A 22,214-nucleotide genomic window follows, 5' to 3' on the forward strand; every position below is an offset into this window, starting at 1 on the left:
AGGGCTGTAACACAAAGCAACATTGCTTCTACAGCTCTTCACTTGTGACTCCTGCAGGGCCTCAGTAGGTACAGGCACCTCAAGGTCACTGTAACTGGTGGCCTGGTGCAACTTCGATGGATTTCTAGTTAGCTGATAGTGCACCATAAAGGTAAGGGAGATATATTTGTCCTTTGCCAGAGGACCAAGGGAGCTTTAACTTGGAGATGGTGGCGTAAGGAGAGCACTGGCACATGTTGTGCTAGCTGGTACTCGCCTCAGAGGGGCTGGCAGGCAGAAGGGTTTTGCCTGGCTCTAGGAACAGCTGAACACCTGCTGCACTGTTGAAGCAAAGGTGCAGCAAGCTTCCTGCAGCAAATCCAACTTCAGCTCAGAGGCCAGGCTTGTTGAAAGCACAAAGGCATTCCACTGTCTGTGAAGCATTCAGTCAAGGACTCCGAAGAGAGGCAGTTCTTTCATTTTTTTCCATTTACATATAACATGAATGCTTTTTAAGGTGTCTTCTTAAGATGTCACTGCAGAAGCTTTTGCTTTCTCCTTAACACTATTTCCCTACTGATTCTCAGAATCTTCACTGGGGTGGGGAAACAGAGAGGGGTTCCTTTGTGTAAAAACAGGCACCTGTACACACCTGAGAGAGGGCCAAGAGCGTAAGGCCTCTTTAAAGACAAAAATACAGAAGTAGGCAAGAGCAGGACTGCAGTATTTTATTATTTTATATACATACACACACACACACAAACCTGTGCAAAGTATTTTTTTCAAAATTTCTGTAGACAGAAAAAAATAGTTTACTAGAAGAGTAACCAAACGTGAAACCTGAGCATGCTGGAACAGGAGCTTACCAGCTCGGGAGCATATCGGCATTTCAGTGCTTGGGCATCCAAAACTTGTGCAGTGTTCAGGCAAGCCTAACAGCAAGTTAGTGGTAATAATTGTCTAAGAGTGCTATTTCTGTGGTAAAAACTGTAAGGATCAGGAATTAATACTTCTCCAGCTGTGTAACAGCAGGTCAACTGTCCTCCAGGATATCCTGGATGCTACAGTTTGTATGTCCGTTAGGCACATAAAGCGTAGGCCTTCCACGACACCAGGTCAAACGCTCCAGCTGTTACAAGCGATAGGCCAGAGCTTTTAGGGGCCAAAATTTTGTTCCAGCTTACGCAAATAGTTGTAATTGATTACTAATGGGAAGAAGCTTTAAAGCACTTTCAGCTACATTTGATTACAACTCTTCATATTTTTCCTGGACTATTTTAAAAGTCAAGCAGCAAGTGTGGGGAAAAAAGTGGCATTAAGGGTTAACAAGGAGGTTCTCTGAGATGACGCATGAAGAACACATCTAGGATACACCTTTTTATAAAGCAAAAAACCCCACCACAAATATAACATTCAACTCCCAATTTTGCTATGAACAGGGTAAATACAAGATATCAAAGTGAACGGGGAATTAGTAACCTTCAGTGCTAATTGTACACAGTTTAACAGGTGAAGACAGCAGCGGACATATGCTGCATTTACAACTATCTAACATTAAACATGCTGATTCGTCAGCTGGCTTATTTATGGTCTACAGGATTTATGGGTTTGTATTGCATTATAAAACTACGGTAGAAGAACCATAATTTTATTTTAGAAGGTTTGAGGTTAAGAGCAAACGGGTAAGTCAATACAGCTCTTTATGCACAGTGTTCTGGTGCTCTGCATAGTTACATTTGCATTAGATTACTTAGTCTGACTTCTGGGTGGCTCTGTAACTCCTGGCAGTTGGTTAGGAAAAGTTTAGATAGAAGCTTACTTGACTTCTGCAGCTGATTAACAATTATTTCAAGGAGTTAGAGGCTATTTATCTTTAAGATGTCATACCACTGTAACTACTCCCTGTAGGTATGCACTATATACGCACTATACTGAAAAATGGGAACAGTCTGTAACCATTTGTAAGGGTCTGAATAACACTTGTGGTGCTCAATTTGCATAATTCCCACAGTTTTAGGGAGTATTTTTCTCAGCATGAAACTGACATTCATTCCTGTAAGACTGGTTTAAGAAACTAAACTGAAAAAACAACAAACCCACACACCACATAAATTGCATAGTAATTATTTAAATAAGGATATTTCTTTTTCATTTTTAAGGATGTATGTATTCCAACTATACACAGGAAAAACTTGCGTTTTCAGTAAAATGGCAAGCTAATGAACTTCTGATCATTCGAAGAATGTCATCTATGGATCCTGCTACAGTAATGTATTGCATTGAATTCCTCGCACATTTTCATGTAGCATCACTTTCAGTAAGATTCAACAATTTAAGAGTCTTCAGAAACTTACGTCTGTCACAAAGAGAGTGAGAGTCACTATATGTTGTACACAGCCTTCCACGATTCTATTTCACTACGCAAAGCACCAGCTCTAGGCATGATAAACACTGAGCCATTAAGAATTAGCTCCTTAGGTATTTTGGAGAACTCCACTCCCCCCACCAGCCCCATGCCTTTCCCAAGCTATCGGAAAAGAAAGCAGGAAGCCTGATGATGGAGTTCTGAGAAAACACTGCTCGCTAAATCTTGTCTTACAAGAATCAGGGCAGTGAAGAGACAACTTAATTCACCTGCATGAAGGGTCAACTCAGGAAATTCAGAAGTCACTTAGCAAAAGTTTGCAAAATGCCTGGCTTCTGGCATATGGCCACTGGCTGGCACCACTGATCTTAATTTAAGAACTACAAACCTGAAAAATAAATCTGCAGGACGTTATCTGAGAAAGCAATACCTACGCAAGAAGAATATTAAAGAAGATAATTTAAACAGAATTACCTCCACACAAACCTTTAAGATTTCGGAAACGCAAACTGTGTTACATTTTAAGAATATATTTAAATAAGCTTCCCTCTAATTAGAATATACAATACTGAATATACATTTGTAACTCAAATTCTTGTGAAATCTCAGATCCAGTTGAGAGTTTACAAAACAGTCTGTTAATTTGCAACACATTATAGTCTTTAACATACAGCAGCTTCAGTATGAGTAATACTTCACTTGTTGGCCAACACTCAAGTGTGTTTTGTTTTCTGTCATCCGACATGCCCAAACACTCAGCATTTTTTATTTAAAACAAGTAATTGCTAAAATGTAGGCCGTTCTGTCCATCTTCCTACAGCATCAGCGGTTACAAGGCAACAACTTTAACTGCATTTGCCTAACAGAATGGGCTCAACTTGACTTCCCCTACACCATTTGTCCAGGGAAGGATAATTACCAGCAGAACTGCCGTCAGTCTTTACTACACTACACATGCCATGTATATAAGGCTGAGTTAACTTTGATCAACGCAGTCTTAACCCTTCTGGAGGTAAGGCAAACAGAAATAAGACATTTCAATGCTGCAGTAAGGTTTCTGTTGTCCACTGTGAACAGAAACATCAGTTTTGCACAGTGGTCAAAAGACTAGTCCCAAGCAGTCAGTACAGTGAACCACCAACAGGTAAGTTACATTTAGATGCAATTAGCATAAATTTATGTCCTTCCCCTGTTACTGTAAAATAACTTCCCACATCCTAGTCAGAATTACTCATCGCTATAAAAAAAGCCCCCACTTTTGCCAAGGCAAGTGTTACTACCCCCAAAAAATACAACACTCCGGCCTCTCAGTAAGGTGCAGTGACATAAGAAGTAGCAAGGCGGCAGCTAAGTTTCATACAGTAGTTTCACTTCAGAATACAATAATAAAAGCAGACTGGTAACTTAAAACACTCTAAATTTGTCAAGGACACTTGGTTAAGAACATACTAGTGTTATGGAACAATCTGAAAGTGTGCAAATAACACGGAGAGTTCACTTATCTTGGTGCTATAGGCTAAATCCAGACACAGTCAGGTGCTGAGCGTTATTCCTAGCCTCAAAGTACGAGGTATCAGTTTCATCATTGGGCTGAGGGATGAACGGCATCGTCTGATTCTGTAGATTATCCCAGTCTACTCCATGAAAGAGGGGATGAGGTTTCAGTTCTGAAATAAAGGTTTTTATAAGTGTTAGAAACTTCCTTCTGCCTTACTGTCTACCATCCCCCCGCCTTTTTTTTTTTTTTTTCCCTAAATTCAACACAAGTGCAAGTTTTAATTAGATATTGGTTACCCCCAACACATGCACGGTGGGGTAAAGGTTTCACAATAGAGCACCACACAAACTTTAAGCAACACTTCAAAGTCAGTTTCTAGTTTTGTGTAAATCCTGTGCTGAGTAAATGTGTGGGAGCCAGTCCTACCCTTCACCCCAGACCACCCGCCTTTTGCTGTCCCATGGAATAGTCCTTTTCTGCTTTGTACAGTCCCCAAATCATAGCTTTCTACCACCAGAATTCAAGTTCTGGTGGTATGAAAACTCCTACACAGAATTGAAGTCACCCCTACAGGCAAGTTACCACAGAATGCTGGATTCCTCTTTCCCAGTGTAAAGGTGGGATAACTAACTGCAAGACCAGAACTCCCCTGCTCTGTCCATTCTGACCAGAAGACAACTTCCTTGCATGAAGCACGTGAAGATACCTTTCGCATAACCTAGGAACACCACTCCCTGATGAAAGCAACCTTGCTACTTTGAGCCAATCCAAGAAAGCACCTTCTTAGCTCAGGGGGATACAAACCTACGTTTATCACCTGTACCCACAGACACCAAAAGCTATCAGAAAAAAATAGGACAGGTAAGAATCACATTTAGGAGGTGGAAGTTTGCTCAAGACAAACACTCACTACAAACTTTAAGTCCATACCGCTGGCTTTTAGCTGTTAGGAAGTTGTTAGTTGTTAGAAAGTGTCAACCCCTGCTTACCATTCCTACATTTCCTGATCAAATAACATGGCATGATATTAAAGTTTATTATAGACAAAAGACAAGATAGCAGAGGGTTAGTCTTTTAACTCCTAATTGATTCAGCTACTACACTCACGTTTCCAAGAACTTTAGACTGGAATAAACCATTATGTCATCTAAATATAAGTTTGTAGGCACCACAGGCAGTTAGGTTTCACCCTATTACCCAGGCTAAGGACAATAATTTAAAATACCCTCAAGACAATAGACGCTTTTTGGCGGTCATTAAAAGGCCAGAGAATTCCCTGTGACATTATGAGCCTCATTTGTAAATGTGTTCCTACTCTAATTTGTACTGGCTTTATTTCAGCTCTTAGCCTTTAGTCTGAGTAACCATTTCCATAATGATTTGTTCTCCAGCGATTCCTTTGGCAATTCTCCAAGATTTTGTCCCCTTCCTAAAATATCTCACCCTATAGGTTTCCTTCCCTGTTATCAAATTCATACGAAATATATTCCCTGTTACAACTGCAAGTGCTTAAGTCCCCATATAAGGGAAAAATATACCGTATACAAAGTGCATCTTGTAGACAACTCTGCCTTCCCTGTACATTCAGAGATAGCCTGGCTCTTAAGAAAAAAATCTATTGAATTATCTTTTGAAGGACGCTTCTCTACCAAACTACAGAAACCTTGATTAAAAGCCTAAAATCAGTTTTGTCTAAATCCCCCAAGTAGCTGTTATTGAACTGGATAACAGAGTGAACTATAGTACGTCAGGTGTCAAATACTGAACATCCATAGCAAAACAGTCTTAAAGAAAAAAGTGTTAAAAAACCCACCCCAACCTCCCCCAAAACTTTCCTCCTTCAAAAGGGTAAACTCCTGCAAGAAATACAGAAAATATCCCAACTTGCTAAGTATTCTGGCATTATATATGAACGCTAAGCAGGCAATAAAGTTTATTAATTTAAATTTCAATAGCTGGGCACCACGTTGAAAATTTTAATTAGTTATAAAGAACACAAACGAAGTTTAATACTAACCCTTCAGTCCAGCTCTCTTAGCACTATCAATTGTTAGAAGAATATCTATTGCATTTTGGGCATTATCAGACAATTTTTCTTCACCCTCTGGCCAGGGAATATCTACAAAGATAGAGATAAGTAAGTAACTTAAACCATAAAACAAACTTTGAAAAAAAACAAAAACAAAACAACAAATTATCCAATTCCTGAAACAGATTACCTCTTTTCAAAATGTTTTGGAAGACTTGTGTTGGTGTTTCATCATTAAAAGGTGGAATTCCAGTCAGAAACTCAAACAGACAAACTCCAAGAGCCCACCAGTCTACAGCAGCACCTGAGTGAGAGAAATTGAGGCTGTTACCATTAAAACTATCTTCATATATTTGCAAGCATATGAACATCAGCTATGGCAAAGTTTGAAAATGTTTGTATCCTGCAAAACTTCTTGGAAATTAAAGAAGAAAAGATTGTCAACTTCTTCTTGACAGTTATGCAGAAGATGAAAAGTATTAAAGGGCTTCTTTAAAGTCACCCTGATCCTTAATTCCTCACAGTTAATGCCAGGGTTTACTGATAGTAACAGGGGTGCTGATTCAATTATCAGCTCTTCAACATAAATTTCAGGAGCTGACTTCTCCACAAGCTGCCTTTTTTTTTTTTTTTTTTTGACAGGAGAAAGTTGTCTTAGATAACTCCTCTAGTGTCTAGATGAATGCTTCATGTTGTAACCCCATAGCTTTCTCTCAGTTCTTTGAGAACACTCCAAGAATTCAGAGTTCTAACTTAATTTTCATTTGCCTAAATTTATGCCAAAAATATTGAAGGCAGCTTGCAGGGACGAGGCAGCATGTGGAAAAACTGGAATTACTTTCCATCACGTTGAAGTTGATTAGCGCAATGTGTAATTACTAGTACTCTCTCTCTCCTTTGTTATTAAGTATTTTTTCCAAGTTCTGGATCTTGTAAAATTCATCTTGGTAAACCATTTAAAAACAGGCAGGCAAAGCAGTCCCAAACACCACTGCATGCGCTGTAAGCTTTCTGCATCTGCACCACTGTATAAAGAGCAGATGCCAAGCCTGCAGCAAAAAAATGAAACAAAATTAAAGTGTAAATTTTTAAAGCTTTTGTTTTGTTATTAAAAAAAAAAAAAAGCATTCTCAGCCATTTCAAAATGACTACTTGACTAAGTTTAGAAATGCTGGAAACTGTATAATTAGTAATAATGCACTTTTAGCAGCTTTTAACAGCAGTTTGAGTGCCCCACCAAGCTAAGCACATCAAAGCAGTGAGATCACATCCACTGGTGTTAGAGGTATTTGGATGTTCAAATAAAAAACTCCCAGCTTAGTCAAAGTTTAATAAGATCACAACTCTGAACAAAGAAGTAAGGTAGGTATCAGTAGCACTTTTCTACCTCCATCCCCAAATTTAGCTAAAGATACTACATCTACTACTATAACCTTGCCAAGTCATTCCCATCAATACTTGAAGACAGGAATAGAAATAACAGGCCTGAAGTATCTGAGAGTTCTTCACATACACAAACTGATTCAGACTGACTGCACTAAGTGAAAAGGAAGCAAGGAAAGCATCTCTGGTTTATTTCCTGTTACACAAGGTCTTCAACAATGCTGACATTCCTCCTGAAGTTTAGGCTCACACGTGACTTCTGATAGCCTACTCAGCACTACTGGCGTTTCCTGAATCTTTTATGAAGGCACCACACATTATGTGAAGTGCACATCGGACGTAACTTTCTACAGAGAGACACTGTTCACCCCAACAGTTTTCTCAGAAATTGTGATCTACTCATACTTTGACTGTTCAGAGTTGCACTGAGCTCTCCTTTTCTATGCAGTACATAGCAAACTCACCAGAGATCAGAGTCCCTGTATATGAAAAGACAATGAAGCAAGAAAACATTACAATTATTGCAAAAAACCCTAACAAATAAAAGCATATCAAAGAATATCAAGTGTAACTCAAAGTCTGTTTTTATAACTTGGTGACTCAACAAAACTAAAGTTAAAACTATATTTTCTACTTGTAACTTAGATACGTTACAAAACTATTTTAAGATCACAACTTGGTTTACAAGTCAACTTGCAACTGAGTTTTGCTGTGTCCAACTATTGCATATATACATTTCCAACTATTATCCAGTTTTAATACCCACCAAAAAAAAAACAGGATTCCTAAAGGGAAGCGAAAACTACCATGTGGGTTTAGTAATTTTCTTCTTGTTACAGTCAAACTTGTTGAGTCTGTTAAACCTTTTCATGAAGTTTTAGTTAATGTGTATCAGCTGCATACCTCAGGGCTTTACAAAGAATGTTGACTTCAGTGGAGATCTGATAGTAATATCAGTATAATTTCCCTGAGACTATTAACTTTATAAAAAAAAAAAAAAAAAGCAAAAAAAGTCTAAAAAGTGTATTTACAATTAGTTTCTTTCCATCTCAAAAATACAGGTGTACTCAGGGATATTTTCATTGTTGTTAGTGACTCAAGAATTATTTCAGACTTTTTGTTGATCTTAGTTGAGCTCAAGATTTGAGCCAACAAAATCTGTGCACTTTAATACTGTGCTATTCCATTTTCTTATAGTATTTTGCAGGAAATATTCGATGGCTACTACTGTCTACTTTTATGGAAAATCCTGCTAGAAATCCTGAATTTCACAAAGTCACTCAATTCAAGAATAACTGATTTTAACACAACTTTATAAACTTGTCTGAATGCACATAACACTTCAGAATCAACAGTGTTGAATACAATGAAAATAATTTTAAGGTTAATCCTTTCATATTAAATCATATTATTGTTTATTTTTTTTAAATGAATCTCTAAGTATAGGAATCACAACTTGCTCGTTCTGACTAAGCAACATAAAGGCTTCAGGCTGCCTAAGCACGGTTTCCAATACATCAGATTACCAGGAAGGACCATGCCAGATAGTCCAAACCTTGAGTCATGAAAAAAAAAAATGAAGGAGCTGCTGAGGCAAACAGTCATCAGTGTTTGCAGAAGCTAAGCACTAGCTTAAAGAATTCACTCTTGTCCTGCTTGACAGGTTCAGAGCTCTACATTTCTAAGTCTTTAGATATGTTACCTTTTTTACGTATTTACAAAATCCATGGCTTTTTTTTGTCTTACCATGAGGCTTTGTCAAAAGCAGCTCAGGTGCCAAGTAGTCTGGGGTCCCCAGGATGCGTTCACCTTCTACCGGGGCAGCTCCTCTTCTCACACTCTTTGGGGTCCTAAATGGCGTGCCAACATCCCCCTGAAGAGGTGTCTTAAATCAGGCAAAAAGAAAATTTCATACGTCAAACCAAACTTCAACTCCCACCTTCAGGTTTAGAAAAGAATGTAACAGTTAAGAATTAAGTTTAAAGTCAAGTACATGTTACAAAACATACATCCCCTAAAAGTGCGTGTTAAACATGACCCCATTTCTATACAACTATCCTGAAGCATAAGGAATTAAACATTGCCTTTTCTTCAATAAACTTTTCCCTAAGCTCTTTTCCCAATGTCAAATCCCCAAATAACGTCTCAAAGTCAAAGTCCTCTTAATTTTGAATCTGAAAATGAATAATTTACTAAATATATTTTTATAATATATATAGTCAAAATAACATCCAATTTGAGCACAGGTCTGCAAATATTTCATAGATCTGTAAAATAATGCATGATTTGTTGCCTGTTAGAAACACTCAAAATATATTAAATGAGCTGTTCATTCTTTAACCTGTACATCTATGGGATGCATAATGCCTGCAGAGAAATTCTGCTCAGGTTAGACTTAATGACTGTTTAAAGCTACACAAACCTTCTGAAAGTATTTTGGGACATAATTTGAAGAAACATACACAGGCTAGAAGATAGGTCAGTAACTCTCCTAGCTGTAAGGCTGACTGCACTGACAGGTACCCACTAAGGCGTGGAAAGACTGTGAAAGTGTCTTACACAGACTCTTAATGTCTATTCATCATTATTCCCTGAATTCTAATATATCTGGTATAGTTTTGGTTCCAGCTTTGTTTTTAATAAAAATAAAAGATCAACTAATTATACTATACACCATACAGGCAGTCTACAGAATCTGCTACTAAACCAGAAAAAAAGGTAATCATTTGGTAGTGATGTTGTTTTAAAAAGCATCTCTAAAGTATAAGAAAACATATCATCCTGCTCAAGTCTGAAGCTAGAGAACTAGGTAACGCCATCTGCTTCTCAGAAGATGAAGTGCACTCTACCCTGACTCCAGTTCAGCTGAACACAAGATAAATTTCATGGTAGATTAAAGTTTTATGACAAAACAGAAGCAAGCAATTCAGACATGAGAAGTCTTTCCCCAAAATACTATTCTGAATGTCCCTTTTTCGTACACAGAATCATTCAACACGTTTAACAGAATTGCTAAAATATTTGATGGCAAAGGCTTTAAAGCCTACATCAGCCTAAGTAACCAGACAAAGGCTTTATAAAGCTATAGCAAAAATAAAACAGGAAATATGGATCAACACACATACTTTTACCTTTCCCACATCTGAGATTCTAATTTATTGCAAGACAATTTATTTGCTATCAATAGGATTAACAGAATCAAAAGAAGTTCATAACCTGCAGACAGGTTTCACTGTTGATGAAAAAATGGGTGAAAAAAGGATAAAAAAAAAAAAAAAAAAAAGCAGACACGGTAGCAATTCCTAGCAGCTAAACACCATTTACAGACTGCCTTGGGGTGATGCACAGGAAGAAATATCAGAAGACATCCCCTTGCATCAGGAAACCTAAGAATAGCTCACAGAAAGCATCAGTGCTCTAAGAGGTGGATGAGACAGTAGAGCAGGCTTTTTGTACCAGCTCACTGTAAGAGCAAAGGATTTCTCAGAGAGGCAGGCAGATGTGTTGAACAATTTGCAAGCCATGAAGCATAGTTACTGCTAAGCTCTCATAGGAAATAAAGTCTTCATCCACAAAAGTGCAATGCGTGAAAGCACATCAGCAAAAGCTGTCTTTGGCAGATTAATTCAAAGTACATCAATTTTTCCTTAATTAACAATTTAAAGAACAATTCCAGGTCACTAACGTTTGATGCCCATGCCAAGTTTCTACGTGTCTCCTTGTATACCTGATAGACTCTGTATGGTCTTCCTTTCTGCAGCGGCGTAATAGCTGTTGGATAGGAGCCACTACAAGCTGGTGAAAGATCCATTATGTCTAAGGAAGCCATGCTACAGGGCTCAGACACATTGGAGATATTAATTGGACTATTGTAACTTTGAAAAACAACAGCATTTTTTTTGAAGAGATTCAGAGTTTTCATCGTCTTTTCTGAAGGAGAAAATAATGTGTCAGGGTAGGTTTCTTCAGTGTGTTTTTGGTGATTATCCTGTTCAAGATGTAACACCTTGCAGTCCTGGACAGTATCTGCTTTCTCTCCATTTTCTGAAGCACCTTGGGAGCTAGGTGATGTTATTAGCATGCCTTCTGCTTTTGGTTCCTCAAAGGAGAGATCTTTAACACTTTTATCCAAATCTAAAAGCTGTTTTTCCAAATGGCTTTCTGTAACAGACATTTCAGGAAGGGATAAATCAGAATCTGCACTCAGGATTCCTAAAGGTTTTTCATCATCAGCGCACAAAAAACTTGAGTTCATGTACTCCTTTTTATCATTTTCATGATTTGCATCCAGATCACACATAAGATTTTTGGCTATATTTGGACTGACTGATTTTTCTACTCTTTGCTGCCTGACAATGAAACGATTAATTTCTTCCTTGCTTTTGCAGGTCTCCTGCAGGCACCCATCATCACCGAGCATTAAGGATTCAATTTCTGTTGTCAGACCTGTCCTTTTGTTTGCTGGAAATTCGAAGATCTGACAGCCACGTTTATATTCTGCATTGCTTTTCTTAATGTAGTTAAGCTCCTGACAAGGACTAGTGTCAACTAGTTCAAAGCTTCTTTTCACACCTGGTTTTTCAAAAATTTCTTCTTCTTTGATAGGTTTGATACGATCATTCAGGCACAAAGGTGACTGTTGGTAATTGGAAGTTTCTTCTGCAGCTTCATTAGTCATCTCTCTTCTACTTGCAATGCGTTTTTCTTCCCAACTCTTGTTTTCACAAAGACATTTTCTTACTACGCCTTTCACATCCAGTGTGGCCACAGGAGTATCTGTTATATCAGAATGCTCAGTTCCCAGCTTCTGCCTGCTGCCAGAATCATTGCTGCTGATGGGAGAAATAGCAGACTCCAATTCTTTTTTCTTAAGAATTTTAGTATCTTTGCTATTCAGCAATTCTATATTAGAAAGGAGATCTGACTCGCTGGCACTTGTTTTGCCTTTTGTAGAAAGTAGTTCATCTTCAGTTTGCTGCAAATGAGCACATTAAGTTTTGAGTATCAAGAAAAAGATCACAGCATTACAGAAATGTGTCCTTGAAAATACCTTATTTCTACTTTAGTAAAGAACAGCAAGTTAGCAAACATTACTAGTGGTTATGAAGAATTAAGTACTGATAAAAAGCAATACATACTGTATCAAAAAAGAAAACCTAAAAACTAGACTAGGGAACAGCTTTCATAGTTTGGCTTTAAGGAAGAAATAAGCTTGCTATACTACAATGGAAAATGCAGTGTTTTTAAAAGGCTACAGATAAAGAAATATAGTGATTAAAATTCTATTATTTGTGACTATTTTATGTTAAACCACAGGAAAAGAACACACCATAGCAGAAAACCCTGCCATGCTACCCTGACTGCCCTGTAGCATGTTATACTCTAGAGACGAAAGAAAAAGGTAGTATTACTACTATTTTGGTAAAAAAACTAGAAACAAGGCCTTGAGAAATGGCTAGATAAAATATGTTTAAAACAACTTATAATACTTTGTTTTGCGTGATCCAAATAGGAATTGCAGCAAGGGGCTAAATAACACCCAAACATTTTCCTTTAGGTCTCATATTTGTCTGTGCAGAATTTCATTAACAGTTTAAAATAAGAAAAAGGATTTTGCATCAGCTATGACTCGTAAGTACTAGTGGGAGGCTAGCTGGTACAAAACCCTTCAGTAATATAAATGGTAACAGACTGAAGTGTTCTTTTGTACATTTTTTTCTCCTCTTCAAGATCTGTCTTCTAAAGAAATTCTTCAGCCTGCATGCTGAGATAATAAAACTAGAGGTATACAGTCAGCTTTCAGAGAGCCAGAGCTGGCAGCATTGCCTAACTTATGGGGAATAGCGCTAAACCACTGCCTTCCAGCCAAAGCCTTCTTTCACCCCTTTACAGGAGGTTAAATGGCCTTTGCTTTTCCTGTTATATTGCATAGGACTACTATTTGCCTAGGGATAAAAAACAGTAACACTAGACAGATCCCAAACTCCCATTCAACAAGGATTACAACCAGCATTCCTTCTCCAGAAGGAAGACTTCTCTGCAGTTGAAGTAACTGGGAAGAAGTAGAAGAGAGGCGCAATACCGCACATAGAAGTACGAGCTGTTTTAATTTGTAGTGGTAAGATGAAACAGTCCTGACCTCTACACCTCTCTCCCACCTGGGGCTGCTGTAGCATTCTGATTCCACACTTGACAAGTATGTGTGGGACTGACTACTGGCACTGGAGGTACCAAACCTTTTTCTTGACTGCAGCAGAGCAGGAGTTAAACTTCTCACTGGCATCACAGGAGTTAATGGAGAAGTATCAAGACCTTGAGAGAAAAAAAAGTATATATAGATATTTATATTGGTACACACACAAACCTTGATCCGAATACACAGACAGTATAAACTAGCTTCACAGTATGTCAAGATTGCTTTAATATTGTTATATTAAATCACTTTCAATTGAAATACACAAACAGCTGATGCAATTTGTGTAAAATCCTAAAGAGAAATCTTAAATTAAATAGATGTGCATTAAAAAAAAAAAAAAGATGGCACTAGTAATTTAGCTGAAGAAGCGTTAGTACTTAAGTACTGGAGGAACGCTAGACAACAAGACTACTAGAAATACACCTTTATCAAATGGGTCCAAACTATTCATGTAGGATTAAAAACCAAAAGACAGATCATGTGATAGCAAAGAGCGTTACTCAATACAAGATTTGGTATATTTACCTGTTTTGAACAGTTTAGCTGAAAGAGGGGTATTTTCCTTTTCTGCCATAGACAGGGGAGAATCCACTCCATGTGGACTGTCAGATGCAATACTTGAATTGGGATTGATTGGCATTTTCATTCCAACAGGAGTATACTATCAAACAGGAAGAACAATACTTAGAAGTTAATGGAGCTGGAGCAATGCATCCAAGATTGTCAGTGTAACTTTATACATTCTTTATTAAATTTGCAATGGAGCTTAGCCATGAGCATTTACCCAGCTTTTATTTTTAAATCACAATTGGTACTCAGCATTTTGAAATATAGTCCAAGGGAACCACTCCAGAACTTCAAGGTACTGAAAAATATACAGGTCATTCTACCAGCTGGCAGAAGCAGCGTAAGAATAGCCTTACTCTTCCTATTTAAGATAAGGAAAATAGAATAACAAAGTACTTCAAAACCAATAAAAATTACTTACAAAACCCAGAGAGCTGATAAGAGACAACAGTTGTCCTGGAGTACGTGAGTAGTCATGTTTTGGCTTTGCCATTGATGGTGTAGTAAGGATATCTATCATGTTTATCTCTACAAATGGATTTGAAAAAATTAAGCAGGTCAGGTTCACATTGACTATTCAGCTCTATTTTCTGCTGCTTGAAAACAGCGTGTTCAGATGCTGAAGCAGTGACCTACAATCTTCTGCTAGACTAGGCTCACTTCTTCACCCTCCTCCTGCACCTTCCATTTATTTGGGTAAGCTCCCCGTTCAGTTCGGAAATTAATATACGCAAGGAGCGAGAAACATGCACTGAAGGACAGACACAAGCAGAGATACACCAAAAAAAGGTCAGAATTACTTGTTCACTCAAGTTCTCTTAGTGGACTTCATAGAAACTTTGAAATCCATATCCCTTAAGAGAAATGGCTCCAGATCATTTTTCATACACCTTTGTCCCAAAGAATAAAAATCAGCCTCAGAGTGCAGTGCACAGAACACTTTACTAGCATGCACTCCATCAGTACTTACCTACTAAAAATCAGGTATTAGTGTAGTGTTTGGACTTATTTAATTGAAAGCTGTCTGCTACAAGGATGCAAAACATTCAAGAACACAGAATTGCGTCCAAAAAACACACTTAGAAATATAACCAATAGGATAGGGATAAATCTTACCTCTGTTCAGAGTAACTCTGGAAAGCCCAAAATCTGTCAGCTTTATGTGGCCCTCATTAGAAATGAGCATATTGTCTGGCTTCAGATCCCTGAAGATACGAATATAGTTGCAGTCAGCAAAAAGATGACCACGCAACATTATGGAAGTCACCCAACCAAAACCACATAGTCCAAAACACTCAGAATTATTGCTGAGTCTCAGCAGTAAGGTGCCTCTCAGCCAACAAAAAGTTCCAGTTGAAAGGATACAGCAATAGCTAAAAATGTCTTGCTCTAAATATTGGACAAATGTCTCGGGGCTTGTAATGCCACCATGCGTGTCACATGAGTTGCACATTCCACTACATGGAGGGTTTAATAAGTGCTCTTAATGAGGACTACCACAGCAACATTTACTGTTATGTGTAGTTCCTATATATGAGAACAAGCATGATAAGCAAACCCCTACAAGAGTTCATGTGTTCTCTGCAGCTCTACTGAGTACAGCAAAGAACGCTGTCACAACCAGGAGAGCATTACAGCAGTCATTGTCCTTTGTCCTATAGTTATGTACTTGCAGTATCCAGAGGGTTCCTGAACTAGCAGGCACTCAAGTGACACAAGGAGAGAGAAAGGGGTCTTAGCAGGCAGTAAAGCTGTGTTAATACAGGAATGCACTGGGGAATGGAGGGAAGGAGAAAACAGTGTATATTTTTGTACTAACGTCCGTGGATAGGTTTTATTTTTGGTGATTTATGACATTGCTGTAACATACACATGCAAAAACCTTCAGGAAACTCTAGCAAATGAGGCAGCTGTTACTACAGAATGGCTGTCAGTATGTGTTTGAGGGGAAGATGGAGACAAACTCCACTGACATTAAGTTCTCAATTGCAAAACAAACAAACAAAACCCAAAAGTTCTATTTGGTTCTAGCTACTTTGCAGTGGTTTTGCTGAAAGGGATCATAACTTCTTCATAACCAATACATAGTTTTTCTCCAATAAATAGGAAATAGCAGTCTGGATGCATAATGAGCCTGTTTTGCACAGCAATACTTGGCTAACACAAAAGATGGATCAAAACACGACTTTAGTCAGAAATCCATCACTGGCAATGCATGCCAATGATCCCATACTGCCTGAAGAGCAGATTGCAGTTGCTGTCTGCCATATGCATTCCACAAAGAACAGATCTGCAGACTGCATGTCACAACTTACACCATAAATATATGATATTACATAACAAATACAAATGAATAAAACAGACAGGCATCCTGAATGCATTCATCCTCAGTAGCAAAGTAAAGGCCATACAGTGAGTGAGTAATGACGGCAATTACATTTATTCAATGAAACTCATGATTCATTCTACTTCGAATTAACAATAAATAGTAAACCACAATAACCACCATTGTTAAACTAAAAGAAAAACCATAGTTTACTTACTTTTTATTTTCAAATGATTGAAAAACCCAAACTACCAATTCTTTTTTATTAAAAAAAAAAAGTTCTACCTGTGGATTATCCCATGTCTGTGAAGATAGTCAAGAGCCAACGCTGCTTCAGAAATATACTTCACAGCCATTTCTTCATCAAAATATCCATAGATATGGAGAAGAGATTTGACATCTCCACCAATAAGGTACTCCATCACCTGCCATACAAATATTTTAAATATAACATTAAAATATATTTCAAATTTGCAAGTAAAATAAAAAATAGCTTTCACCTCCAGGAAAGTATTGTTTCAAAGCGCAGAAGCTCATAGAAGCTTCCCCATGGTAGCTTATTTCATGTTCCCACACAAAGCTTTTTACTTGGATAAGACAATATGCATTAGTATTTTATACTACTTGCCTAGCTTACTTTCTGTAATAAACTTTTTAATTAACTTCCAGAGGATTTTTAATTTATTTAAAATAATTTGCAAAGCACTTCCATGATACTCAAGGCCTGAACACCCAAACCTGTTTTTAGACATTAATATAGTTCTGCACTCTATTTTCAACACTACCATAGAACACCACAACCATTTATTTACTCACCAAATAAACATTATTAGCTGACTGAAGCGAGTAATATAAGTGCACAACAAAAGGACTTTTACTAAGAGCTAATGCATCCCTCTCTGCCTGGACCTGGTGAACCATGTTTTTATTGATCATGTCTGCTTTTTTCATCACCTGGAGAGGGGAAAAAAAAAAATCAAGTAGATGAATACATTATTTCCCTATGCCAACATGCAGTTCCAATTAATTTAGCTTTATACTTCAAGCTTGCGTGTGTATGTCTATATATATAAAGCTGTAGTTTCATATAACAATTCTAAGATTGAAGTTATTAGAGAACATTTTTCATTGGTCCTTTTAATTCAGTATGAATGGAAGTCTGCATACTCCAGAAAATTAGTGAATAGTTTGTATCTGAAGTTCAGCTGCCCTGAGCTATCCATTTTGTCTGCAATATATGCAACTTAGAACCAGGAAAAAATATCCAATATTTAGAAATAGCATTGCTGACCAAATCTTCCCATCTCTTCTGAGGATGCAATAACTGACCCAAGGCTTGAAAGCAGAGTACAACAGTCAGCCATTCTATCTTAGTATCAAGAGAAAGACAGCAGCTGCTACTAGCCTCCCATTCCCAACTTGACAGAGAAAGCAAGTGAGTTTGTAGTTAAAGCTTACAATCAAGTCATCCAACAAACATTAGTTTTCTTGGGAGGAATTCTCAAAAGGCAGGCAATTTATGATGAAGAAATAAACAACTACGAATTAGGTTCTAGTTTGTGTACTGAATTACTCCGCTATATATTGATGCCCACTCAATATTAATCTTAAAAAGAGGCATAATAGCACAGTTGATAGGTATTTAAGTATACATTGAATATTCATTGGAAATTCACCTACCTCCAACATCTTTGGATGGGATATGTATGGTGACATTAAAGCCAATTTAATTTCTCTTCTACGTGCAACACAAACTATAGGTTGAGTCCACAGCTATCACCACTATTATTAGATTTGATAACATATCAGCAAGACCTAAGTGCAATTTGATACCTTCTGCATAAGCATTAACCTTAACTGTACAGGTATTCAACATATGAATTTTGTAGCTGTGAGCAATCCATAAGCTTCAATGCAATACGGATAAAGGCTTTACAAAGAAGTTTTTCAGTCATAATACTCATAATAAAATTTTGTACGATGCTAAAGCAACATAATTGAACCACTTTTCATGCAACACAAATGACAGCTGAATCCACACCTACCATCATTATTAAAGTTGATACAAATAAAAACAAAAAGACATATACAGAATGTATCAAATTACATTTATAAAATGTTGACCTTAGTTTTACAAATATTTGGCACACGTTAAATGTTGTAGCTGCAATCAATCCATAAACTTCATTGCAACAGCAATAAAGGACTTCACACAGAAGCTTTCTGGTCATAATACATAATAAAATGATGTAAATAGACGTGCATTGCTTTGAAGTATAAAACTCCTTCTTTTACGCTTGCTTTGTGTGCTACGAGCCTGGCTGTTAACCTTTGACTGCAAAATGAAGTTTTTACGACGGAGAAGCCTGGTTTTTTTCATCCCGCGCGCGTTAAAAACGCAACAGCTGGCTTCTTCAGACGTGCCCTCAGCGGGGCCGCCCTGCCAGCTCTGGCAGACCGACACTGCCGGCCGGTGTGCGGGCAGGGGCCGAGCAGCTCCGGGGCTGAGGAGAGCCCCGGGGGCCGCCCCCTCACCTTGACGGCGTACAGCCGGCCCGCCTTGCGGCCCAGGTACACCTTCCCGAAGGCGCCGCGGCTGATGGGCTTCACGATGGTGAACTCCTCGATGGAGGGCGGCCGGGGGACCTCCACGCGCCTCGGGCCGGCGGCGGGGCCGTTATTGTCGCCGTTATTGCCGCTGTCGCTGTCCTTGTCGCCGCCCGGCCGCGCCTCAGCCGCCGGCTCCCCCATGCCCATGGCGTCCCGCGCCCATTCGAAATGGCGGCCCGCCCCGTGACGTCACCGCGGGGAGGTGGCTGTAATGGCGGCCGTAACAGCGGCCGTAATGGCGGCCGGGGCGGGGCGAGGCGAGGCGAGGCGAGGCGAGGCGAAGCGAAGAGAAGAGAAGAGAAGAGGCTGAGGGTGGCGCTGTGGGCAGCGCCCTCTGTGTGGCGGCCGCTGCTCCGTTGACCCTGCTCGAGTCCGCCCCGTCGATGTCTGGTGCTAACGGACTTTTTTAGTTTTGCATCTAACCACAGGGAATGGTTAATAAGTGGTTATGAATGGTTAACAAGTGGTTGTAACTGGCAGGAGCTGAATAAAGTTAGCTGAAACGCTCTTTCAGGGTTTCACAGAATCATAGAATTTTCTAGGTTGGAAGAGACCTCAAGATCATAGAGTCCAACCTCTGACCTAACACTAACAAGTCTTCCACTAAACCATATTGCTAAGTTCAACACCTAAACGTCTTTTAAAGACCTCCAGGGATGATGACTCCACCACTACCCTGGGCAGCCCATTCCAATGCCTCACAACGCTCTTAGTAAAGAAGTTTGTGAGCACTGTGTCGGTGCTCACATTTTGGAGTGATGGGTACCTGAAACCATCTCTAGCCGGACCTGGTGTCTTGTAATCTCCTCATTATATAGCCTTCCTGGCTTTACCAGAAGCACCCCTAGAAAATTTACTCATTTTCATATATAGCAATTGAAAAACAAAACAAAACAAAACAAACACACACACACACTTTGTTCTGTTATTTGGTGCTGTGGTTTTTGTTGCTGTTTGCTTGCTTGTCTTTTAATGAAAATTCATCATGACAAACTGTCAAAGGTCATTGTTAGTCCATGTAACTAACAATTGACATCTAGATTTCTCATTTGGAAGTAGGTTGGTACTTGGAGGAACAGATATCCTCTGGATTTCTGTGGGGTGCTAAAGGTGTAGGAATTTGAGTGCAGTGTGACCCATGAAGGAATTGGAAGGTAATACTTATTTGGAAAGAAACAATGGATTTTGGTCCCACATGCTCATTTCCAGTTATGCTTCATGCATGTGTTTTCTCATACTTGCATATTGGCAAGCAGCAAGAGTGAAGTGGTGCAGTCAGGATCACTCGTGTGCCACAGCACGCTGCCTGTCAAATCCCCCCTACCACTGCTGAGTCTTTGCTGTTTCTTGGCTTCCTCTGGACTGCTGATGACAAACTGCTTTCTGGACAGCTTTTCTATAGTTAGGAACTACTATGTTGTGATCTGTTGTCTCCCTCCAATTCTTGTTACTAAATGCTTCCATTATCTGCAGGCAGGGTTGCCGTGTGTTTGTTTGCTTATCTCCATCGCTACATTCTGCCTTCCCGTTGTGGCAGTAGGAACGGGAATAGCATATGCAATGCACTGTGACCTTGTGGCCACCCTCCTGTTATCAGAGTATGGCCTTCTGACAAGCCATCTGTGATATAGCCTTATCAGAGCAGAGGCCTGCTGCTCTTAGCTTTAAGGTCATCAGTGTTTACCAGTTTTACTGCTCTCAGCTGTTCTCTTGTTTTTTTATCCTTCACCCTGTTGTTTTTATTTTGCCATCGCATTTACATTGCCGTTAATTAATTTCTACTAATCATAATTGCTCTGTTGCAGTCTCAGCATTGGCAAAGAGCTGTCCCCATAAGAGGTTAACACAGAACTATGGGTCTCTAGTAGTTTGTCGCTCTTTCAGATGCATATATCACTTATAATCTGACACTGCACACTGAAGTCTTGCTTGTACTTGTGGAGTGAGAATTTAATGTGCAAATGTACAAAACAACCTTTTAAATAAACTTTCTCTAATGTTATCAGTTTATCATTGCCTGTGTTTGTCATTTAAATCTTTAGCATTAGTTTAGCTGTCATCTCTTGTCAGCAGCAATTTCATCAGAAAAGCAGAGCTGACAGCAAGGAGGGATTGCCCCTTTTGGTGGCATCATATTCTGATAGTCACACCCCTGGTGGGACCATATAGTCCATCAGCATGTTACTCCACTGAGCCAGCCTGGGAAAGGACCCTCCCTTCCCCTGAAGCAATATCAGCTGGGTGGAAAACTAAATGGGGTGGATCCACATGAATGTTGATTGCCTTTTTTATATTGTTGGGTGAGGTTTCTACCAAATCATCTTGCTGACACGTCTGTTATCCTGTGAGTGCTAGTGGAAAGCAGCTGGGAGATGCACGAAAGCTAGGGGAGGCAGCACTGTGGCTTTGCTGATGCAGATCTGTGTAGGCAGGTGTGGAACAGTGCTCTTTGTGAGGAAAGGAGCAACAGTGAAGAACAGCAGTTCTTCACAGCAGTTCAGAAAGAAAGAAAATGATAGTAAAGAACCAAAAGTAATTGGTGTGAACATGGAAAGATAGCACAAGGTAGAGAAAAAAGATCAACATCAAAGATGAATTTCTGCCATATATAGATGTGCCCATAACATTTAGATTACATTCTAACTGAATGTGAGTAACAATATTTAGGTTATTGATACATATCTTAATTTGTAAAAATTTCTTTCTATATGCTGTGTACTCCAAGTTCCTGAAAAATATTTTCATTACTTCAGAATGGCATCGCAGGTAGTGGTTGTAAGGGCTGTCACCTTACCGACAGACAACCTTGCAAAACCCTTGGCCATTGATTGTCTGTGGGGCTGACATGTTTTTAACACCTTTTCCTTAAATACCAAAGTTAACTTCTGATCTTGAACCATGTAGACTCAACTGTAATAGGGAATGTGAACTTCGGATAGGTGTGCAATATAATGGTACCAGAGAGGGCCTAAACAGGCAGGGTTAGGTACCAGTGGCAGCCTGGAGCAAAGAACAGGTTAACTGCCTGAGTGTTTTTGATGTAGCAGCTCCAGCGGGCCGTGTGGCCAGCATTTAGTCTGGAGAAGACTCGGGGGAGACCTTACTGCTCTCTATGACTACCTGAAAGGAAGCTGTGGGGAACTAGGGGTCAGCCTCCTCTCACAGGTAACCAGTGATAGGACTAGAGGGAATAGCCTCAACGTATGCCAGGGGAGATGTAGGTTGGAAATCAGTAGACATTTCTTCTCAGAAAGAGCAGAC

The 22,214-nt window shown here is 39.1% G+C and overlaps 1 protein-coding gene across 4 annotated transcripts; it reads right to left on the reverse strand.

Annotated features, from left to right (window-relative positions):
* Nucleotides 1–682: 682 nt before the first annotated feature.
* Nucleotides 683–19,211, reverse strand: MASTL (microtubule associated serine/threonine kinase like). Of its 4 annotated transcripts, none has more exons than XM_027450590.3 (13): nt 18,879–19,211; nt 17,160–17,297; nt 16,629–16,768; nt 15,134–15,222; nt 14,439–14,545; nt 13,976–14,111; nt 13,394–13,566; nt 10,982–12,229; nt 9,001–9,139; nt 7,719–7,733; nt 6,062–6,175; nt 5,860–5,961; nt 683–4,011 (listed from the first exon to the last, which is right to left on the reverse strand). In XM_027450590.3, the coding sequence occupies exons 1-13, from the start codon at nt 19,098–19,100 to the stop codon at nt 3,854–3,856; spliced, it is 2,781 nt and encodes a 926-aa protein (XP_027306391.3). In that variant the 5' UTR covers nt 19,101–19,211; the 3' UTR covers nt 683–3,853. The 4 variants fall into 4 exon arrangements, with proteins under 4 accessions (XP_027306391.3, XP_038029979.2, XP_038029978.2 ...); XM_038174051.2 differs by lacking the exon at nt 18,879–19,211 and adding an exon at nt 18,024–18,852; XM_038174050.2 differs by lacking the exon at nt 17,160–17,297.
* Between the last annotated feature and the right edge of the window lie 3,003 nt (nt 19,212–22,214).

Source organism: Anas platyrhynchos, chromosome 2 (genome assembly GCF_047663525.1).
Source record: "Anas platyrhynchos isolate ZD024472 breed Pekin duck chromosome 2, IASCAAS_PekinDuck_T2T, whole genome shotgun sequence".
NCBI classification, from domain to species: Eukaryota; Metazoa; Chordata; class Aves; order Anseriformes; family Anatidae; genus Anas; species Anas platyrhynchos.